At 36.8% G+C, this 20,942-nt stretch overlaps 1 protein-coding gene across 1 annotated transcript in view; it reads right to left on the bottom strand.

Annotated features, from left to right (window-relative positions):
- Positions 1–17,876, bottom strand: part of LOC105396313 (facilitated trehalose transporter Tret1) — a 28,452-nt gene extending 10,576 nt beyond the window's left edge. The window contains exons 1-2 of the mRNA XM_038122498.2: positions 17,576–17,876; positions 15,338–15,412 (exon numbers count right to left, since the gene is read on the bottom strand). Of these exons, the coding sequence (XP_037978426.2) occupies positions 15,338–15,412; positions 17,576–17,589 (89 nt within the window). The 5' untranslated portion in view covers positions 17,590–17,876. The remainder of the gene's footprint in view (positions 1–15,337; positions 15,413–17,575) is intronic.
- Between the last annotated feature and the right edge of the window lie 3,066 nt (positions 17,877–20,942).

Below are 20,942 nucleotides of genomic sequence, written 5' to 3'. Positions count from 1 at the left end.
GTACTTCACACAATTTTTATGCGGTAGTTGTTCCCGTCCCAAGTTTACAGGGGGGCAGTCACCTTTGCGTAGGGTGAATGTGACGTGAACCGATTTTGTGGCACTGGATTTGATCCTCCATTTTTGCAGCCAGACATCAATCTCGTCCAGTTGTGCTTGCAGTTTCTGTGAGGCTAGGATGGGGTCTTTATTGCTCGAAAGACAGGCTGTGTCATCAGCGTAAGTTGCCATAACAACATCATCATCTTTGCAAGGCAAGTCGGCTGTGTAGATGGAGTATAGCACTGGACCGAGGACTGAACCCTGTGGGACAGATGCTAGGATCTCATATAGTTTTGAAGTAGTTTCTCCTATTTTGACTTGGAATTTCCTGCCATGTAGGTAAGATTTTAGCACCATGAAGAAGGAATTAGGTAACAGGTTTTTTATTTTAAATAGGAGACCCTTGTGCCACACCCTATCGAAGGCCTGTTGTATATCTAGGAAGGCTGCAGAGCAGTACTCTTTTTTTTCTAGGGACAGTCGTATCTTTTCCACAATGCGGTGTATTTGTTCAACAGTGGAGTGCTCTTCTCGAAATCCGAACTGATGATCAGGGATAACTTTTTCTTCATCGAGTATAGGTTTTAATCTTCGCAGGAACACCTTTTCAAACACTTTGGATAGTAATGGTAGCAGGCTTATAGGCCTGTATGAGCCAGGATCAGTGGGTGGCTTGCCATCTTTGGGGGTCATACATATCTGCGACACTTTCCATAGTTTAGGATAATATTGTATTCGAAAGACAGCATTGAATAGCATTGTCAGGAAAACTACTGGCTTTCTAGGAAGATGCTTCAGAATTTCCCCAGTTATGAGGTCAAAACCCGGTGCCTTTTTGTTGCTTAGCTTCATTATTGTTCGGTGTAGCTCGTTGGGTGTCATTAGTTTTATTGGAGGTGATAGTTGTTGGTCACTATTTATCACTTGGTCTATTTCTTTTTCAAATTCCATCATATTTGAACTGTTTGGTGTGAAAACTTGACTAAGGTGCTCTGCAAAGACATCAACTTTCTCTTGTGGTGTTTTAGCCCAAGCACCCTGCGGTGTTCTGATAGGAGAAATTGGTTGCTGTGGCCTTTTCAAGTTTTTTGTTATCTTCCACAATGAGTAGTTGTCTTTCTTTGTGGCTGAGAGTTGAGATAACTTATCTTTAAAGGTTGCATTTTGATTTTCTTCTATTATCTCCTTTAGTTCTCTGGCTGCTCTATTTAGATTCATTTTGTCTTGAGAAGATCGACTCAGTTGCCACTGCCTTCTGAGTTTTCGTTTTTCACCGATTTTTCTTCTTATTTCCAATGGTATGTTTACTGGTTTTGCTGAGAATTTGATTTCAGGTGTTGAACGCCAGGCTGCTTCTTGTATTTTATTTGTTATATAAAAAGTGGCTTCATCAATATCTTCTTCTGTTTTCAGTCTCACTTTTAGATAGTTTTTACGAATATGAAAATAACGATTTTTTAAATTATGAATTTCATAGTTCTAGTAAATTTTAAGATTCTGAATAACGAAAATTACGAAAAATTTATAAACGAATTTCAAAACACAGATTTATTAAAATTACCAAAGTATTCGATTGTTATAATTTCGATGTTTTAAATGTACGATTTTTTATTTAATATTCCGAAAACACAAATCCCCGAATGTAACTTAGTTAACAATAACATTTTTTTTTGCTCGCTCTGCTTTGCTGCGCTTCGCTTTGCTTTTCGACATCAATGTACACCTAAACGCTCTTTCTCGCTTTGCTCGTCGTCGCAACTATCTTTAAGTTTAGGTCCTAAGGTTTTTAAGGTTAAACACCGTAAAAATCCGAACAACTGTTTTGCTTTGTTGTGTAACTTAACAACAAATACTTACTACAAATAGTTTTCTATTTAACAATATTTTACTTTATATTTGAAACGCTCCGCTTTGTTTTTCGATATCTATGTGCACCTAACACGCTTCTCCTCGCTTTGATCGTCGTCGCACCTGTCTTTAGGTTTTGGTTCTAAAGTTTTTGAAATGTTCATTTTAGTTTTGACAAAAAAACGAATTATCATATTTTCGTGATTATAATAAATCTGTAACGTTCGTGCATTTAACAATCGTAATAACAAACCTTCGTGATTATTATATTAATTAGATTTTTATAAATCGATATTAAAAAAAACGTTATTGCAATATTTTGTAAATTAGGTACATATTCGGTGTTTCAAATTCGAAAAAGTTTTTCGAAATTTTTGCGTGTTCTCATATCAGACGCTACAAAATTCTTGATCATACTTTGTTTTTTTTAATAATTTGAGTAATTTAATTTAAAGTTCTTATCAATAGTGCATCTTATCTTATTTTCACATTCACAGTTAATACAGATTACTTTTTTGGAAAACATGTACTCCCACGCATTTTTTCTTTGTTAGGAATTGGTAGGTGAGCGAGATAAATTTCTATACACGATAGAGCAAGAGCGAGTCAATGATCGTCACTGAACAAAGTTACTCGCGGAGTCTCGGTGGAACTCGGACTCATATTACTCCCTATAGTCTATGTGAGTAAGTGATAAGAAGATAAATAGTCGTCTCAAGTGATTAAAAGAAAGAAAGGAAATATGGGATGAAGTTACAAAATGTAGGTAATTTAAATTATCGTTTGTTCTGTTTAAGAAAGCGGGACATTTTTGCCCCCGCGGGGGACAGCGGGACGCACAGCTTGAAAGCGGGACTGTCCCGCCCAAAGCGGGACGTATGGTCACGTTAGTAATAAACCAACCTCTTATTCGGTAATTACCGAGTTTTCTTATTAGAATGTCGACAATAAATGATAATGAAAGCAAATTCGCTATGGTATATTCCCAGAATTATCGAATACAACGTTCCAAAACATGTTTCATCAATTTCATCATAAGTATACTTGTACCTATGATACATAACCGTTAAATAAATAATTTCTTTCCTATCAATTCGCCCACCAATAAAACAAACTGAGTTCTAAATAGTCCGAATTCCAATTCAGTTTCAACATGACGTCAATTGGTATTCAATTAATCATGCTGCGCCCACGATATACTCATATATGTACAGATAGATATATACCTAATATATAAGTTATCGTTATAAATATAGACGCTGTCTCACAGGGTTGTTGATGCTCCGGATGATTTTAAGCTCCTTATAAGGGCAGTTATAAGTTTGAGCAGTGGGTTTGTGTTGTCAATATTGCTTTTAGATATTATAGATGCACTTGGCTCAAATGGCTCGAGGTTGATATGGTGATTTATGGTGTGGACCAGTGTGCTTCATATTATTTGCCATGAGCATCAAAATAGGATCAATTGTTCAAAATGTATGCGTAAAATAATATCTACATACATAGGTGTTAATTTATAAATAAAAGTACTTAATAGGTATAACACCTACACCTCACCACTTCCCAATACATGAATTGAATGTATTACCAACATAAATACCTAATTTAGTATTCTGAAGATAAATACTGTGACCTAGGGCGCAGTGTGACGTAGGTGAAGGTTTCTTATTTAATTTACAATCGGATAAAGTTTCCTTTAACATATTTTATCTTATTTTATCCTTTAGTAAGCATATTGTTAGTACTCGTAAACGTTATTTCGATAATCTCATGTTATTGAAATAATTTATTTAATAGAGGTTACACTTCACCCCTGACCTAAAAATTGTGTACCCAGACAAGTACATATAACATACGATTTGTTTATTTTATAGAATTTTGTGTAGCATACTTACTTATGTCACTCCCTACTCCCCCCCGCTCATTATTATTATTATTAAACTCTTTATTGAACAAAATAAATTGTTACAAAGGCGAACTTAATGCTAGCAGCTTTTTCTACCAGTTAACCTTTGGTGATGTTGAAAAAGTGATTGGTAGTGCTTACGATAGAAGATGGTCTAAATTGAGTACCTAACCAAAATATTAATATAACTATACCTATACAATATAAGTAAATAATTATATACATGATACATACATACATACATTACATACATACACATATACATACATAAACTTAAAATTACTATCATCATCATCGCATAGATAGGGATCAGTTAAGCTGAATGTTCTGCTCTTGGAGGTAGTGGAGACGAACTTTAGATTTAAAAAGATCTATAGACTTAGTTTGCTCATCACCTAGGAGTCAGGACTTTTGGTATGTTAACAATCTAAGCCCCCTGAACAAGTTTCTGAAAGAATCGCTTAGTTACCTGCAAACGCACTCTACACCTCATTTTGGGTCATTTATTGACTGGACTATAAGAGTCGAAATATCGTCGTATACTTATCCTAACTAATATTATAAATGCGAAAGTAACTGTGTCTGTCTGTCTGTCTGTTACTCTTTCACGCCAAAACTACTGAACGGATTTGAATGAAATTTGGTATACAGATGGTCTAGACCCTAAGAAAGAACATAGGCTACTTTTTATCCCGGAATTCCCGCGGGAAAACTTTTTAAGGCGAAGCGAAGCTCGCGGGAACTGCTAGTAGAAAATATAGAAAAAGCGCGCCTCTTTGTCGCTGCGGCCTCGACGCCGCCTCGACTCTCGTGCATTGGGTGGAGCGCCTATGGGTAAACCCGAACTCACGTTGCCGTTGTTCTATGTGTAAATTAGAACAAATTTCTAGATCTCTCACATTTCAAGATGTTTTCGTGTGATAGCAGTGATAGTAGAAATTTCTGTTTGTAAATATATCACTAAGAAAATAACAAGTCATTTTATACCAGTGATAATGATAACGTAAAGCCAAAATACATAGTTTGATAAATTTGGGGCATAAAAGTTTAAAGCATATTAAATAATGTTATCTCCTTGACGTGTGGTAAACATAAAAGTACCTACTTTCTGCATTTTATCACGATTTCTTGAGTTAATTTAAAATTAAGTGGATAACTACATATGTATAAGTTAATTTCCCCTGAATATTTTACTGTCATTTGAGTAAGGAATGCTGAAATTTCATAGCTGTCTTCATAGCGTTCTTCTTTTTTCAATAACTAAACTTCGACCGACCAACTACACAGAGGTGTTGGGTGTATATTGTGTTATGTATGGAGATCATAAATTATGCTACTCGTAGAAATACGTACGGTAAAGTATGAAGAGGATGAAAAGCTGACTCACATCCTACTAGTATTATAAACGCGAAAGTTTGTATTTATGGATCGTTGGATATTTGTTACTCTTTTCACATAAAACGCTTCAGCAATTTAGATGACATGACATATTTTTTTATGATTTATGTACTAAGTTATACCGTGGATTAACATAAAGGGTACATTTTTATTCCGAAATTTTCACGGGAAACCTTTTTAACAGAAGTGAAGCGCGCGGGCAACAGCTAGTTTTAAGTATATTTTTGGCTACATTAGTCCGATCCATCACTCTACCGTCGATGGCTGGCTCTCACCAGTAACAAATCAATTACCATGTATACGTCAATTTGTATGTACTTGCCTATAATACATATACAATACATTTTATTTGCTCTCGAGGATCGATACCGAATGGTAAAAATAAATTGATATGTTTAGTTCAGTTGCTAGCGCCTTCGTCGTAAGGTCAGCGTAACAGCATTGCTTCGAGAACTATGATAAGCCGATACGAGATGATGATGATATCCTCTTCGTCGTATCCGACAACAGCGACTCTTGCTACACTCTGTTATGTGCTCTTATGTGACTGGCAAGTCCGAACTTCGTCTTGACACCCTGTCACACTGAGCACAGTAGAGCTGTCCCATTCTGTTGTATGTATGTTGTATGAGGGCTTAGGGCGTGTCTTCCGAGAGTGGTGTTTCACGTCAATGTCTTGAAGTCGAGACTTTTCAGCTTACGGGCAGCGGTTTCGGATGAAACTTCCGTAGAACCCAGTTTCCGTGGTACACCCTCAGGTGTTTGGCGAAAATTCCACAATACCGGAATTAAACACTTGTGCCGCAAATAGGTGTACCGCTAACTACAGTAATAGGTTTATGGCCTAAACCTGGGTTAACTGCCAAAAACGGCCCAGTGTGAAGAAATAGGTTTACGTAGCTAAATGTATTGGGGCACTGCTGGGTTTTTTCATGCGTTATGGTCTTATGGTATGGTCAAAACTCAATACAGGTATTGAACGATTCTGTACTACAGAAATATAAATGAAGTCAGCATACAGCGGATATGTTAACACTTATGGAAATTTCATTAATAGGTATAACACCCACACCTCACCACTTCCCAATACATGAATTGAATGTATTAACAACATAAATACCTAATTTAGTATTCTGAAGATAAATACTGTGACCTAGGGCGCAGTGTGACGTAGGTGAAGGTTTCTTATTTAATTTACAATCGGATAAAGTTTCCTTTAACATATTTTATCTTATTTTATCCTTTAGTAAGTATATTGTTAGTACTCGTAAACGTTATTTCGATAATCTCATGTTATTGAAATAATTTATTTAATAGAGGTTACACTTCACCCCTGACCTAAAAATTGTGTACCCAGACAAGTATAACAAACGATTTGTTTATTTTATAGAATTTTGTGTAGCATACTTACTCACTCCCTCCTCCCCCCAGCTCATCACCTAGGAGTCAGGACTTTTGGTATGTTAACAATCTAAGCCCCCTGAACAAGTTTCTGAAGGAATCGCTTAGTTACCTGCAAACGCACTCTACACCTCATTTTGGGTCATTTATTGACTGGACTATAAGAGTCGAAATATTGTCGTATATAGAAAATATAGAAAAAGCGCGCCTCTTTGTCGCTGCGGCCTCGACGCCGCCTCGACTCTCGTCATTGAGTGGAGCGCCTATGGGTAAACCCGAACTCACGTTGTTCTATGTGTAAATTAGAACAAATTTCTAAATCTCTCACTTTCAAGATGTTTTCGTGTGATACCAGTAATAGTAGAAATTTCTGTTTGTAAATATTTCACTGAGAAAATAACAAGTCATTTTATACCAGTGATAATGATAACGTAAAGCCAAAATACATAGTTTGATAAATTTGGGGCATAAAAGTTTAAAGCATATTAAATAATGTTATCTCCTTGACGTGTGGTAAACATAAAAGTACCTACTTTCTGCATTTTATCACGATTTCCTGAGTTAATTTAAAATTAAGTGGATAACTATAAGTTAATTTCCCCTGAATATTTTACTAAATCTTCTGTCATTTGAGTAAGGAATGCTGAAATTTCATAGCTTTCTTCATAGCGTTCTTCTTTTTTCAATAACTAAACTTCGACCGACCAACTACACAGAGGTGTTAGGTGTATATTGTGTTATGTATGGAGATCATAAATTATGCTACTCGTAGAAATACGTACGGTAGTATGAAAAGGATGAAAAGCTGACTCACATCCTACTAGTATTATAAACGCGAAAGTTTGTATTTATGGATCGTTGGATATTTGTTACTCTTTTCACATAAAACGCTTCAGCAATTTAGATGACATGACATAATTTTTTATGATTTATGTACTAAGTTATACCGTGGATCAACATAAAGGGTACATTTTTATTCCGAAATTTTCACGGGAAACGTTTTAACAGAAGTGAAGCGCGCGGGCAACAGCTAGTTTTAAGTATATTTTTGGCTACATTAGTCCGATCCATCACTCTACCGTCGATGGCTGGCTCTCACCAGTAACAAATCAATTACCATGTATACGTCAATTTGTATGTACTTGCCTATAATACATATACAATACATTTTATTTGCTTTCGAGGATCGAAACCGAATGGTAAAAATAAACTGATATGTTTAGTTCAGTTGCTAGCGCCTTCGTCGTATGGTCAGCGTAACAGCATTGCTTCGAGAACTATGATAAGCCGATACGAGATGATGATTTTGTCCTCTTCGTCGTATCCGACAACAGCGACTCTTGCTACTACACTCTGTTATGTGCTCTTATGTGGCTGGCAAGTCAGAACTTCGTCTTGAACACCCTGTCACACTGAGCACAGTAGAGCTGTCCCATTCTGTTGTATGATGTTGTATGAGGGCTTAGGGCGTATCTTCCGAGAGTGGCGTTTCACGTCAAGGTCTTGAAGTCGAGACTTTTCAGCTTACGGTCAGCGGTTCCGGATGAATCTTCCGTAGAACCCAGGGGTTCCGTGGTACGCCCTCAGGTGTTTGGCGAAAATTCCACAATACCAAAATTAAACACTTGTAACGCAAATAGGTGTAAGTACCGCTAACTACAGTAATAGGTTTATGGCCTAAACCTGGGTTAACTGCCAAAAACGGCCCAGTGTGAAGAAATAGGGTTACGTAGCTAAATGTATTGGGGCATTGCTGGGCTTTTTTCATGCGTTATGGTATGTTCAAAACTCAATATAGGTATTGAACGATTCTGTACTACAGAAATATAAATGAAGTCGGCATACAGCGGATATGTTAACACTTATGGAAATTTCATAAAGTCGGCAAGACGCTACATGTATGATGTTAGGAAATTTTAAAGTGAGTCAAATAAGTACTCATAAAATGTACCATTGAACGAAAAGGAAATTTCCGACAAAACTCATTACATTACACTGTTATTAGTAATCTTACGGAATTCTGACAGTTATCAATTTTAGACAAATCAGAGATCACAAACCTTTTTGGGCTGGGCACTTTTTCAATACGAGTCTGGACATCTGAGACTATAATATATATTTTTTTAGTCCCTGTATCTATTTTATTAAGTGCGGCGCTCCAAATTAAAAGGGGATTTACCTACATACTTAATATATTATTTATTAAGATAACATTAGGAGACACAAGATTATACATAGGTATCGACGAACATAAATTTTAGCAAACGAAACTTAGGTGTTTAAAGATTGTGCCTAAAGAGTTTTAGACGAAACGAGCCTTATGTCACATAAGTCTTGGCAAAGTGATGGTTCGACCAAAAAAGTTTAGACCATACAAGTTATGCGAAATGAGTTTTGGTCAATAAAGATTATGCCAGATGAGCGGAACCCGCCTCCAGCATCTCCATACTGCCTTCCTAAGCTTGGACCATTTCCCACCACGCTGGTCCACTGCGGTGTTGGTGGGTTCACATATGATCACAGATGTTTTCCTTCTCCGTAAGAGCGATGGTATACATTGTACTTAAATTCAAAGAACTCATTGTTACCTACATGTCAGCGCCGAGATTCGAACCCGCATCTCTTGCTTGAGAAGCGGGCGCTTACCCGACTGAGCCAGTTGGACTCGCGCAGTGAGTGTTCCGTACAAGTATACTTAATTACCTGAGGTAGTTTTCCTTTTAATTTCATCATAATTATGTACATCTATACGAAATATCAGCTTGATATCTTTACCCGTTTCCGAGAAAAAAGGTGGTGACAACAAAGTGTGATCTTATAAGGGTTCCTTTTTTTCCTTTTGAGGTACGGAACCCTCAAAAAGAATAGTGACAATCGGATCAATCGTTTCGGAGATATGCGTGGACAAACATACATACCAACAAGCATATAAACGTACATAGGTACATAAACATTTATAAAATTTTGAATATTTGTTTATTAGCCCTAATACTCGTATATTGTCATATGTCAATATGGTGCAGTTCCAATAATCTTACATACATACCGAACATATTATATGTACTTACCGAATAGACAATCTTTTTTTGAAATTGATTAAAAAGGTTTATTATCCCTGAATTTAGTAGGAAGTGATGCCATGCTAAAGAATAAAATAAAGCAACTAAAATTAATTCGATACATGGGTCGTGAGTCGTGATCCTACTTCATATTATAAATGCGAAAGTTTGTAAGTGTACTTATATGTGTATGTATGTATGTATGTATCTGTGTATGTTTGTTATTTCTTCACGTCAAAACGGCTGAACCGATTTTAATGAAATTTGGAATGAAGTTAGCTGACATCCTGGATTAACACATATGTTACTTTTTATCGCGGAATTCCCACGGGAAAACTTATTAAGGCGAAGCGAAGCTCGCGGGAACAGCTATTATATTGAAATATTTATTATTTTTGTATTAGTTTACTTGAGCAAGTAAATATTTAGATTTATCTTTTTGTATAAAAATATTAAGAAAAAATTATTGCCCAGAAATGGATCGCAATTTTTCATTTTTTCGGTAAAGAACTTTTTTAGTAGCATCACTTATAAAATGTCAGAATTCTTTCCAATTAAAAATCAGAGATTAGGTTGGCGTAAAAATGTCTGGCCTTCAGTATTTTGGCAATGCACATTTTACGTTCATTGCCAAGCTGTCTTCAGTGTCAAAGCTCGATGTGCAGTGAATATGCCATTATGTTGCAGACCGTACCACGATGCACGGGGGTCACTCTTTAAATTATCGAACGAACAAGAATTATCACGCAATCCGCACGCTTAGTACCTAAAACAAAATAGAGCCTAGTGCACTATGTATTTTTTTCAAAAATATATTGATTTAAGCTGCACTCAGTGACATACACATAATAAAACAAATATATGTATATTTATCTTTGAAGATAGGAAATGAATAATTAGTTATATCGTTATTACCTGCACACTATAGTGGCATGTGCCAAACACATGATAAGGTGAAAGTACTTATATTGACATTATCTGCGATCGGCTCGATTACAAAATCAATTTATGTATACTTAGTTTGATGACATGATCCCACCTATAAAAGCATTGTTATGTGAATGTCAAAACTGAATTAGCGGCACCTTTGCGTATTTAATTTTATCTTATCCTACAGGGCGGTACAGCTCTTGCCTTCGTCGTGTGTCAGCTCTGTACATTCATCACAAGAGATAGATAGAAGTATACCTGCCAGCGCCTACACTTCTACTCTCTAAACTACCTACTGAAGGCGGATGGAATACACGAAGAATAGCAATCAGTAGATCGTCCTATATTTTACCTGTGACTTCTATATTTCACCTGTGACTTCTATATTTCACCTGTGACATATAGTAGAGGCTGGGAGTATACTTATAGTGCCACAAACTTATCTGTTCCGGTGAGAGCGAACTAAATTGGTCCATATAATCTATGTCATGTCAATATGAAATTCATTAGTAAGTAATGAGGTATGGACCAATTTAGTTCGCTCTCACCGGAACAGATAAGTTTGTGGCACTATATCTATTTTGTTGACTGACAGCATGCAAGTCCCGTTTTTATATTTGGCTATCGAGTTAAAGCATCATGCGGTTCCAACTTCCAACAGCAGAATCAAACGTAAAACCGCATTAACTCTATAATTTTATTATTCCATAAAGTAAGTAGTAAGTAAAGCCATTCGGCTTACGGTGGCTGCCTAAAGGTTAAAGCAAATAAAATGATGCAGTTATTATGATGCAGCAATCTGGTTATTTAGGTGTTTGGGCAAGAGGCAATAACTAATCGTGTGTAATCTAGGCAGGGTACGCGCTTCGACTATTTACAAAACTAATCAAAGGGTACGCGTAACCTATACCTATTTAGGTACCTAAGTGGGAATATTTTATTAACATCAGGACCAGCTCACCTATGGCCATTATATGAGCATTAAATTTAATATAAGTACCTACACATTATGTTGCTAGAAATGTAGTTTGAACTAATGTACGGTGGCCTGCGCCTAAAAGTATACAGGCGGAGTTTTTAAAATAGCGATCTCAAGCTCACATGCTGCTCAAGCACATCCACATAAACACCACTGCTACACACATCACACACAACACGTCCCCGGATTTATAACAGATGTAGCTGGTCCCTTCATAATCAAGGATCGCTATTTTAAAAACTCCGCCTGTATACTTTTAGGCGCAGGCCACCGTACCTAGTTACCTAACTAGTTTCTATTTCTCTAGTGTTTAATTTAAGGTTAATTCTGCCACAATTACAGCTTCCATTGTACCATGGAATAAAGTCGCAAATCTTCTGAGCGAACTAATCCTAACTTCCTAACTAATATTATAAATGCGAAAGTAACTGTGTCTGTCTGTCTGTCTGTCTGTCTGTCTGTCTGTTACTCTTTTACGCTAAAACTACTGAACGGATTTGAATGAAATTTGGTATACATACGGTCTAGACCCTGGGAAAGAACATAGGCTACTTTTTATCCCGGAATTCCCACGGGAAAACTTTTTAAGGCGAAGCGAAGCGCGCGGGAACAGCTAGATCGTATTAAAATATCGTTTCCTTAAGCTGCGTACAGACTGGCCAAACGAACGCCAACGAACGGGTTTCGTTGACCTTCGTTGCTGCAATCTGCCCTGTATTATGTATGATAAATATCTATCGTTGGGCGTTCGTTGGGCGTTCGTTGGGCGTTCGTTGGGCCGGTCTGTAGTGGATGTCTGTATGGTAGTGGCTGGATAGGAACCATTCATACCTAAAGTAAGAGAGCTGATGACGACATATGACAACGATGATTAAAGAGTTGAACATCATTTTATTGTGTGAATACATACCTACGTATTTTTTCAGATTATGAGTGAAGACATTAGGTATATTGCCATTTTAACACAAAGGATAATTTGGCTGAAAGCCGAGAGAAATTACACAAAGCCGAGGGAAATTCACAGAATACAACCAAGAGTTCTTTGTCTGTAAATATGTCTTTAGGTCATTATCTGAAAGCTACGTGTATTACCCCTAATGGCAGTAAACTTTTCTCTAATCATCCTATTATGACGATCAGTGGCGGATTAACCTATAAGCACGACAAGCACGGGCTTGGGGCCCCGGGCCTCCAGGGGCCCCCATCCTCTGCTGCTGTTTCATTTTATACCTACATTTTATTCATCCACAATATGTCCGATGTTATGAGTTTGCTCTGATTAAAGGGCCTACCACACGCGTAAGTATCACCACAGTTTTGCCTGCGCAGGCCGGCTTAAACACGGAATACCGTGCGTGTGGTTGGTAAAGGGCCTACCACACGCGTAAGTATCACCACAGTTTTGCCTGCGCAGGCCGGCTTGTACGTTGTCGTACATGGAATACCGTGCGAATGGGTGGCAAAACTGTATACCGCGTCAACACCGAAGCGCGGCTTGCGCATTTTTCGACATGTTTGAAATATTAATAATTTTGCCATTCATTAGAGTATTTTCTAAATCCTTGAGTAGTTTAAATTAACATGTGAATGTTTTTTTCAATTTTACAACAACTTTTTTGTCCACTTCGATCGTGTACGGTTTGATTTTTGGGAGTAGCAGGCAACTAGACTTTTTTCTAGTGAAAATATGCCAGTTGAAAATATACCAATATACCAATAATACCAATTGAAAATATACCAGTAGAAGAAATAGTTCCACATTGGGAAACATTGTTTCTAGTTTCCACGCCGATGATTTTGACAAAAATGAGGCTTGCGCGTACTTAACTGTGCCGTGCATATACAGGGTTATTGGTAAGTAGACCGGATCCTTTCAGGAGGTGATAGAGGAAGACCTTTCCAGTCGATTGAACCCTATAATGCATTATCCGAAACTTATCCATTTCAGACGACCGAATGGCGTAGTGGTTAGTGACCCTGACTACTGAGCCGATGGTCCCGGGTTCGATTCCCGGCTGGGGCATATATTTGTTTAAACACAGATATTTGTTCGCGGGTCTTGGATGTGCCCGTAAAATGGCAATAGGCCCGCCCCCTATTACATTGGGACTAACATAACACTCTGGCGAAAAGTGGGTGCAGCAATGCAAGGGAGTACATTAGTACAAGGCGTGAGTGCGTGTTTTTTTTTGGTTTTTTTGTTATCCATTTCTAAAATATTTAATATTTAAGTTTTTTTTTTAATTTTTCCCAAATGTTTAAAACCGAAAAAAAATACCCATATTTCAATATTTTATTTGGTTGTTTTGCATAAGTAATACCTTAATAAAGTAATTAAAATAATCAAATGTGCATTATTCGACTTAAATTAGACACAATAAGTACCTCAAAATAGTTAAACATGAAATATGGCTAGTTTTTTTTTATTTTCGGTTTTAAACATAAAATTTTGGCAAAAAATAATAAAGGCTTAAATATTTAATATCTTAGAAATGATGAAGTTTCGGATAATGCATTATAGGGTTCAATCGACTGGAAATGCCTTCCTCTATCACCTCCTGAAAGGATCCGGTCTACTTACCAATAACCCTTTATACTCTAAGGTGCCGTCCTATACTCTAAGGTGTGATAGCTCGGCGTACCTGCGCAGTTGTAACGGTGGTGATGCTTGTGCGAATGTGCGTGTCGTAGGCCTTTAAGGCAAGCAATTTTTTTTAAAAATGTTTTACCTACATCCTTTATTATAGAAAAGTTATAGGACGTTTTAGCTATTGAACTGTTTTGTCACTTTTTGTCAAGGAACAAATTGTTCTAAATTAGGGGCCTACACAGGCTTTGTGCTTAGGGCCACCGATGCTCTTAATCCGCCACTGATGACGATATTGATTCTATTATATTCTATTCTATTCTCTGTGGGGGTGTAAGTACCTGCACCTGGCTCTCTCGAGTGGAACCTTTGTGCATATCCCCAAGGTCTAAACTGCCTTCCTAAGCTTGGACCATTTCCCACCACGCTAGCTGGTCCACTGCGGGTTGGTGGGTTCACATATCTAGATGTGCTAAATCTAGATATGCAGGTTTCCTCACGATGTTTTCCTTCACCGTAAGAGCGATGGTATACATTGTACTTAAGTTAAAAGAACTCATTGGTACATGTCAGCGCCGGGATTCGAACCCGCATATCTTGCGTGAGAAGCGGGCGCTAACCCGACTGAGCTACCACCGCTCCGATATTGATTCAAAAATTTAGTTATTTAAAGTGAGAAAATGAATTTGATAAGAGCACAAACTACCGACTTAGCTATACTTAATAAATCCTAAAACAAAAAAGAACATCGCAGGTAAATAAAAAAAGTTACGTACGTAATAAGGCGCAAAACTAAACTTTTCATAGATTTCTTCTTCATAGATTTTCAGATATGCCATATAAAAGAATTCAACGCTCACTATTCGTTGAAAACTCAAACAGTGTTGTAATAAAATAATCTTAATTACTTTTCTATATGTATATGTACCTACTTAGTTATTGTTTAATAATATGTATATATAATACCAATTGCTTATGTACTTAATTATACCAATTATTAAGGTAAATAAATCAATAAACTGTGAACAAGAACCACACAGGGCCGATATACATGGCATACACAAAATGAGGCCTCTTCCCAACAGTGAGCGACACAAGTCTGATGATGATGATTCGATGATTATATAATTTAATTATGTAGTGTGTTAGGTATGTAAATATGAAGATTAGTAAAGGTTAGTACATACTGCTGATCGGTGGCAGATCCGGATTTGTCTACAGTGTATGGACCCTTAACCTGCTGAGACTTCATCAAGTGAGCCCTGTGAACAGTTCACTCCATTACTTACTATGTACAGTTAGCAAAAGAGATATTTTGTATGCCACACCAGCTCAAAAGAAAAAACCCGTAAGCTACATGGAATCAAACAATCACTAAACCCGTAGGAAAAAACTTTTTTTAACGCAAACATTTTATTGCGCGGTTAGTGGTAATTTCACACAATCATAAATGAAATTGTACAAATGGAAATGGTAGCTGGCATCAAAACCAACCAACATATGTATTATATTATTATTATACATATACTTACTTAACTTCAGGACAAACAACCCACGCAAACCAGAAGAGCGGGTGTTTCGCTTCCGACACACCTCTAAATACCCCTTTCTATAGACTAATAGACTAATACAGTCTATGCCCTTACTAATAACCAAATAAATAGATTATTTAGGCCTAGCACACACGGACTACCGACCACCACAGCCACTGATGGCCAGTGGCCGCGACTTAACCACTTAACTTTAACTTTTCCATACATTTTGTATGGGTACGCCGCCACGTGTAGCCGCAGCATGAAAATGTATGGAAAGTCCCGGTCGCTGTGGTTTTGGTGGTAGGTACCCTTGGTTTAATTTTAGCGCATCCCAGCATTACATAATATTATGAGCTGAACTTTAATTGAGAAAAAAAAACACAGGAGATGAATTTAAGTTGTACCGATATAGAAATTAAAGTGAAATTTTATGTAGAGCATTTCCGTTTATAAAGAGCATGTTTGCTGTTTTAAATATTGGATTAGCATTAGTATATTAGTTCGTTACACTCGTGATTTTTATCAAAACACTCACGCGCTTACAGGAAAGTATACAATAGTACCTAGTTATTATGTACATAGATATACATTACATACATAGGTACATAGAACCAACCAACTGATAAACTGTGCAAACGTTTAATGAATGACTTTAAATAGAAACAAAGAGTATATTCCTCCCGGCATGTTGCTATCATGCGGTTATTGAATGGTTATTTATTTCCGACTGCGGCTAAAATGTGGGCTATAAGTTTGACCGGCAAGTGAGAATGTGCATCAGTTCCTTCATTTAAATAAGTACATTTTTTAATGGATTATGAATAATGAGATAAAACAATGATTTGCCTTGTTATCCATGAAATAATATAAAAGGCATCTATGTATATTTTATTTTATGAACTTTAAACTTTGTTATATTTGTTTAAACTTAGATCGTTAGATAGAGATATAGAGAGTAATCTGTCAAGCGCTATTTTCAGTTTCAGCATATTTCAGTATATAGAGTTAGTTGAAATGGCTGCAAGATCGGCTTACACACTACCTACAATCTGAGATCTTATAGTAGGTACCAGTGTATGGCTGTACATAAATTTATATTAAAAACTATATTTACTTGGGTACCTATATTGAAATTAATTTATATCCGGACATAAGTAAATAAAATTTAAAAAGAGTGTTGCAAATTGGGTTTTATGGACATATTCATATTCACACAAATAAATACGAACTTTATTCTGGTCACCTGATCATCAAGGTCCTGTTATTTGACCTCAATATGTTAATCCGTTTTGTTTATTTTGGGGCAATGGCTGATTGTAAGCATTGTTATGTGAAAAGATATTAAGTATCTACTTAATTGATTATATTGTGCCTATGTAAGTAGCTAATTTTGTAATTATTGCAACATTTAGTATCGCACGTTGCTAATAATGATTCCTTATCTGAAGATAAAAGAAATACTACAAAAAAAAAATGTCACCGTAACGATAGCTTAGTATAAACCGCCGAAAACATACGAGTAAGTATATAAGTAATAGAGACAATGCACATAAAACATTTGTAGCAAACAATAAGTCTAATAAACTAAATGAATTATTTTCATTTCCTCTCATTAAGCTCGGTCAACTGCACTACAACAATATTGACATCACTTCATTGTTGTGTTTTCAAGCTGATAATTAAAATGTGTGTTTAATGACCGACTGACAACCACAATCAACACGTAAACAAACATATAACCCAGACAAATTAAGGATGGGGTTTTGAAATGTTGGCAATTCCACGTGAGACTTGAGTCTTAACCACATCTTTAATTAATTAAGTAATGAAACTGTAATTATCCCAACAAGGTTCTGTGTAAAATAGAAAGCTGGAATTTTTTCTACTCACTTTTCATCCGCCATGGCCGTTCAGTGTAAACAACAATAAATTAAATATTAAACCGCAACTAAATTAAACGTTTGCCTAAATTTAAACCACACTAAATCACAGCGAGATCGTTTTCTTAAGACTACTATCACAATTTTGTTACTTTATGAACTTGTTTTTGTTTGTAGGCACATTTATAAATGTCGTGTGCCGTTTCCGCGGCGGCAAGCACGCATGTTCCCGCGCTTTTATCTGTCACGACTCACGACCGAGCGCGTCCAATAAGGATTCAACACTGTCCCGTTTTGCGCGGTTTTTGCATTTGTTATCTATTTATATGTAAATATTTGGCGGCAATTTCCCTGTGGTATCTGCTGCTGATATCAGTCAGCCGGTTCTCCCAATGTTAATGATGTTGGTAAACACCACGTGATGTGGAACTGATGGATCAGAAAATGAAAGTAAGTAGGTAATAGATTCTTAGGTACTACATCAAGATCATAAAGAACCATGTCTTATTATTATTTGTTACTATACTTACATAAGATGATTGGCGCCATCGCCATCCAATCCAGGAGCTGGTAGGTAAAGCGGACTATTAACTTTCATGCCGATTGCCGATGGTCATGAATTCTATTCTTGGTCGCAATGGCTATGGCTATAGTGGTATTTACGACTCGATCCTTATAGCATCGCGAGATTTTTACTAGGTACATAGCAGATTACACTACATACATAGTTCATGGTATAATTATCACTAGTTAGGATTGACTCTACAAGCAACTCTACTATTTTACGATCAAATGGCGTAGTGGTTAGTGGCCCTGACTGCTACGCCGAAGGTCCCGGGTTCGATTCCCGGCTGGGGCAGATATTTGTTTAAAGACAGATATTTGTTCTCGGGTCTTGGGTGTTGATATTTATATTTAATATCTATCTATCTATGTATTTGTGTAGACATATCAGCTTTCCGATACCCATAACACAGGCTCTGCCTAGCTTGGGGTCGGATGGCCGTGTGTGAGATGTCCCCACATATTATTATTATATTATTATTATTCACTTTCTTCTAAACTTGCAATGGCGACTATATACTTTCGTTCATCAATTAAATACAATAAAAACTACGAAGTAAATGAAACAAAACAAATTCATGTTAATAACTATGTGCCATACGAAAATACGATTCTAATTAATTATATATTTACATTTATGGTTTTAAAAATTAAGAATACTGCTAGGATTTACAGCTGTAGCTGAAGTGGCTGTCGGCTGCTCATAGAGTCTACAGAAATATCCATGACATACGTTTTATCGTGAATAGTCATATAGGCCTTAACAATAAAATCCAACCCATCACCAAAACCAAATAGTTATAACAAGGCATGGATAAAATAAATACCTAGCTAATAATGGTAGGTAGGTAGGTACCTACAGCACAACCGTGCCGTATCTAAAGTAGGTAGACAAGATGGTTGCTTTTTCAGTGGTTAAAATGAGTATGAAGGTACACCCGATTCCGCGATGTTCTATGGTGTTAAAGTCAGAAGAATAAGTAATGTTACTTTTCCTAAGGATTGGTTTAGACATTTTCGCCACATGAAAAATATACCTATACACCTGAATAGAGATACTTTCCAAACAGATTTAAAGAAAATCGCTTAAAAATTCGTTGATAACCAGTAAACGTATCGGCCCTACATCATTATCACGTGTGAAAAAGTCACATGCACTGACTTACACACAACACACACCAAGCACCAAGAAATGATCCGCTCATTATGTATGTTGTGCGTATCAGTATCACATGAGTAGATATATTATATAGGGTGTTACAAAAGAGGTAAGCTAGGTACTAAACAGACAAAGGGAGTAACCCTTTGTGTTTTTATTCGTCTTTTTCCCACCTGTGGATGACGGATGCGAAAGACAGGATCTCAAGTGGAGACCGCTCTAAATCGCTGGTCGGATAAATCTAAATGATATTTTTCTAAGCGTGTCGGTGAAAAATACTAGACAGAGCTACTTAACCACGCCTGGTCACGGAGAATAGCGCCAGTCGCGGACTGCCCATGCCCAGGGGACTCTGGATCTATACCTACAGTACAGTAAAGTTGATACGCCACTTACGGAGGCGCCTTTCGTACACCCCTGAATGGTGGTAATATCGTGGGAGGCCCTCGGATACAGTAGATATGTTTTTTTTTAATCTCATTTATTTATAGAGGCTTTATATTCTCATATGAGATGCCAAATGATGCGATGCCACCTGACCTGTGTACAACATAAAATGCTTATGGGTAAGAGAACCCACTAGGTATATAATATGCATTTAAACTAATTTAAAGGCTTTAAAGCTCAGAGAAATATTATATTTTTTTCACAAAAAGAGAATCTGTTCAGTATCTTTCAGTCTATAAATTTTCATCCGCGTTTCCTCATACGTTCCTTTCAGTGTAAGATTTATAAATATAAATAAACCACATTTAGAAGATAGTCGATAAAGTTCGGACTTTAACAACATTTTTGGCGATTCGCCAACAGCTGTGAATACACCTTTAGTTGCAATAATAGGTCATCCGTGTGAACGCGGGGCAATGCGCTACATCGATTTGTTTACAAAGATATGCCTAAATGAAGAGTCCGATGATTTTCGATTTCTTTTCCGATACTTTGCTCATAATTGCTTCACTTTTTTAGACCTTGTTAGTAAAATATTTAAAAACAAAATATTTTCAGAATGATTTATTCAGCTCAATGAGCTCAATATTATTTAGGTAACTATAATGTTGATTTCTTAAAAATCGCTATAACTGTATCCTTATTCATAGAAAAACGCGAAATCGGGTGTACCCTCTCATACTATGTCCTTTATATTCATGGTAAGGGTGGAAAGTGACACCACTGGTTATAATCAAATTTATAATAGCATTAATTGCGATTACTGTCATGCGACTAGCGACCAGTGTACGCCAGAATAAAACAAAAAGGGGAGTTACCTTATCGATATGTTCGACGTCGGCTGATACCAGACATTGACCCAGTTCTGCACTCCTATAGAATATGAACAAGGAGTACTAGCTAACTACTATACCATAGAATAAGGAGTATATAGGTACAGTCTATACCCACTTAAACCAAACACAATCACATCATCAGCCCTCCTTCCACCACTGTTGGGTAGGTTGAAATACGTTGTCGTGTATGTCAAGCGTAGCGTGGGATGTCCTCCGGCCTCCTGGACGGATGAGGAAGAGCCGAGGAGTTAGTGATGCTCTTTGGGAGGTGCTTATGTCCAGAAGTGGACGATTACGAACTGATTATAAAGATGTCCACCAGCTAAGTGTCTCTTACATCAAAACATTGATAAATCAAAACCTGCTAATGA

Source organism: Plutella xylostella, chromosome 22, assembly GCF_932276165.1.
Source record: "Plutella xylostella chromosome 22, ilPluXylo3.1, whole genome shotgun sequence".
In the NCBI taxonomy this organism is placed as follows: domain Eukaryota; kingdom Metazoa; phylum Arthropoda; class Insecta; order Lepidoptera; family Plutellidae; genus Plutella; species Plutella xylostella.
This window is presented reverse-complemented; position numbering and strand designations above follow the sequence as displayed.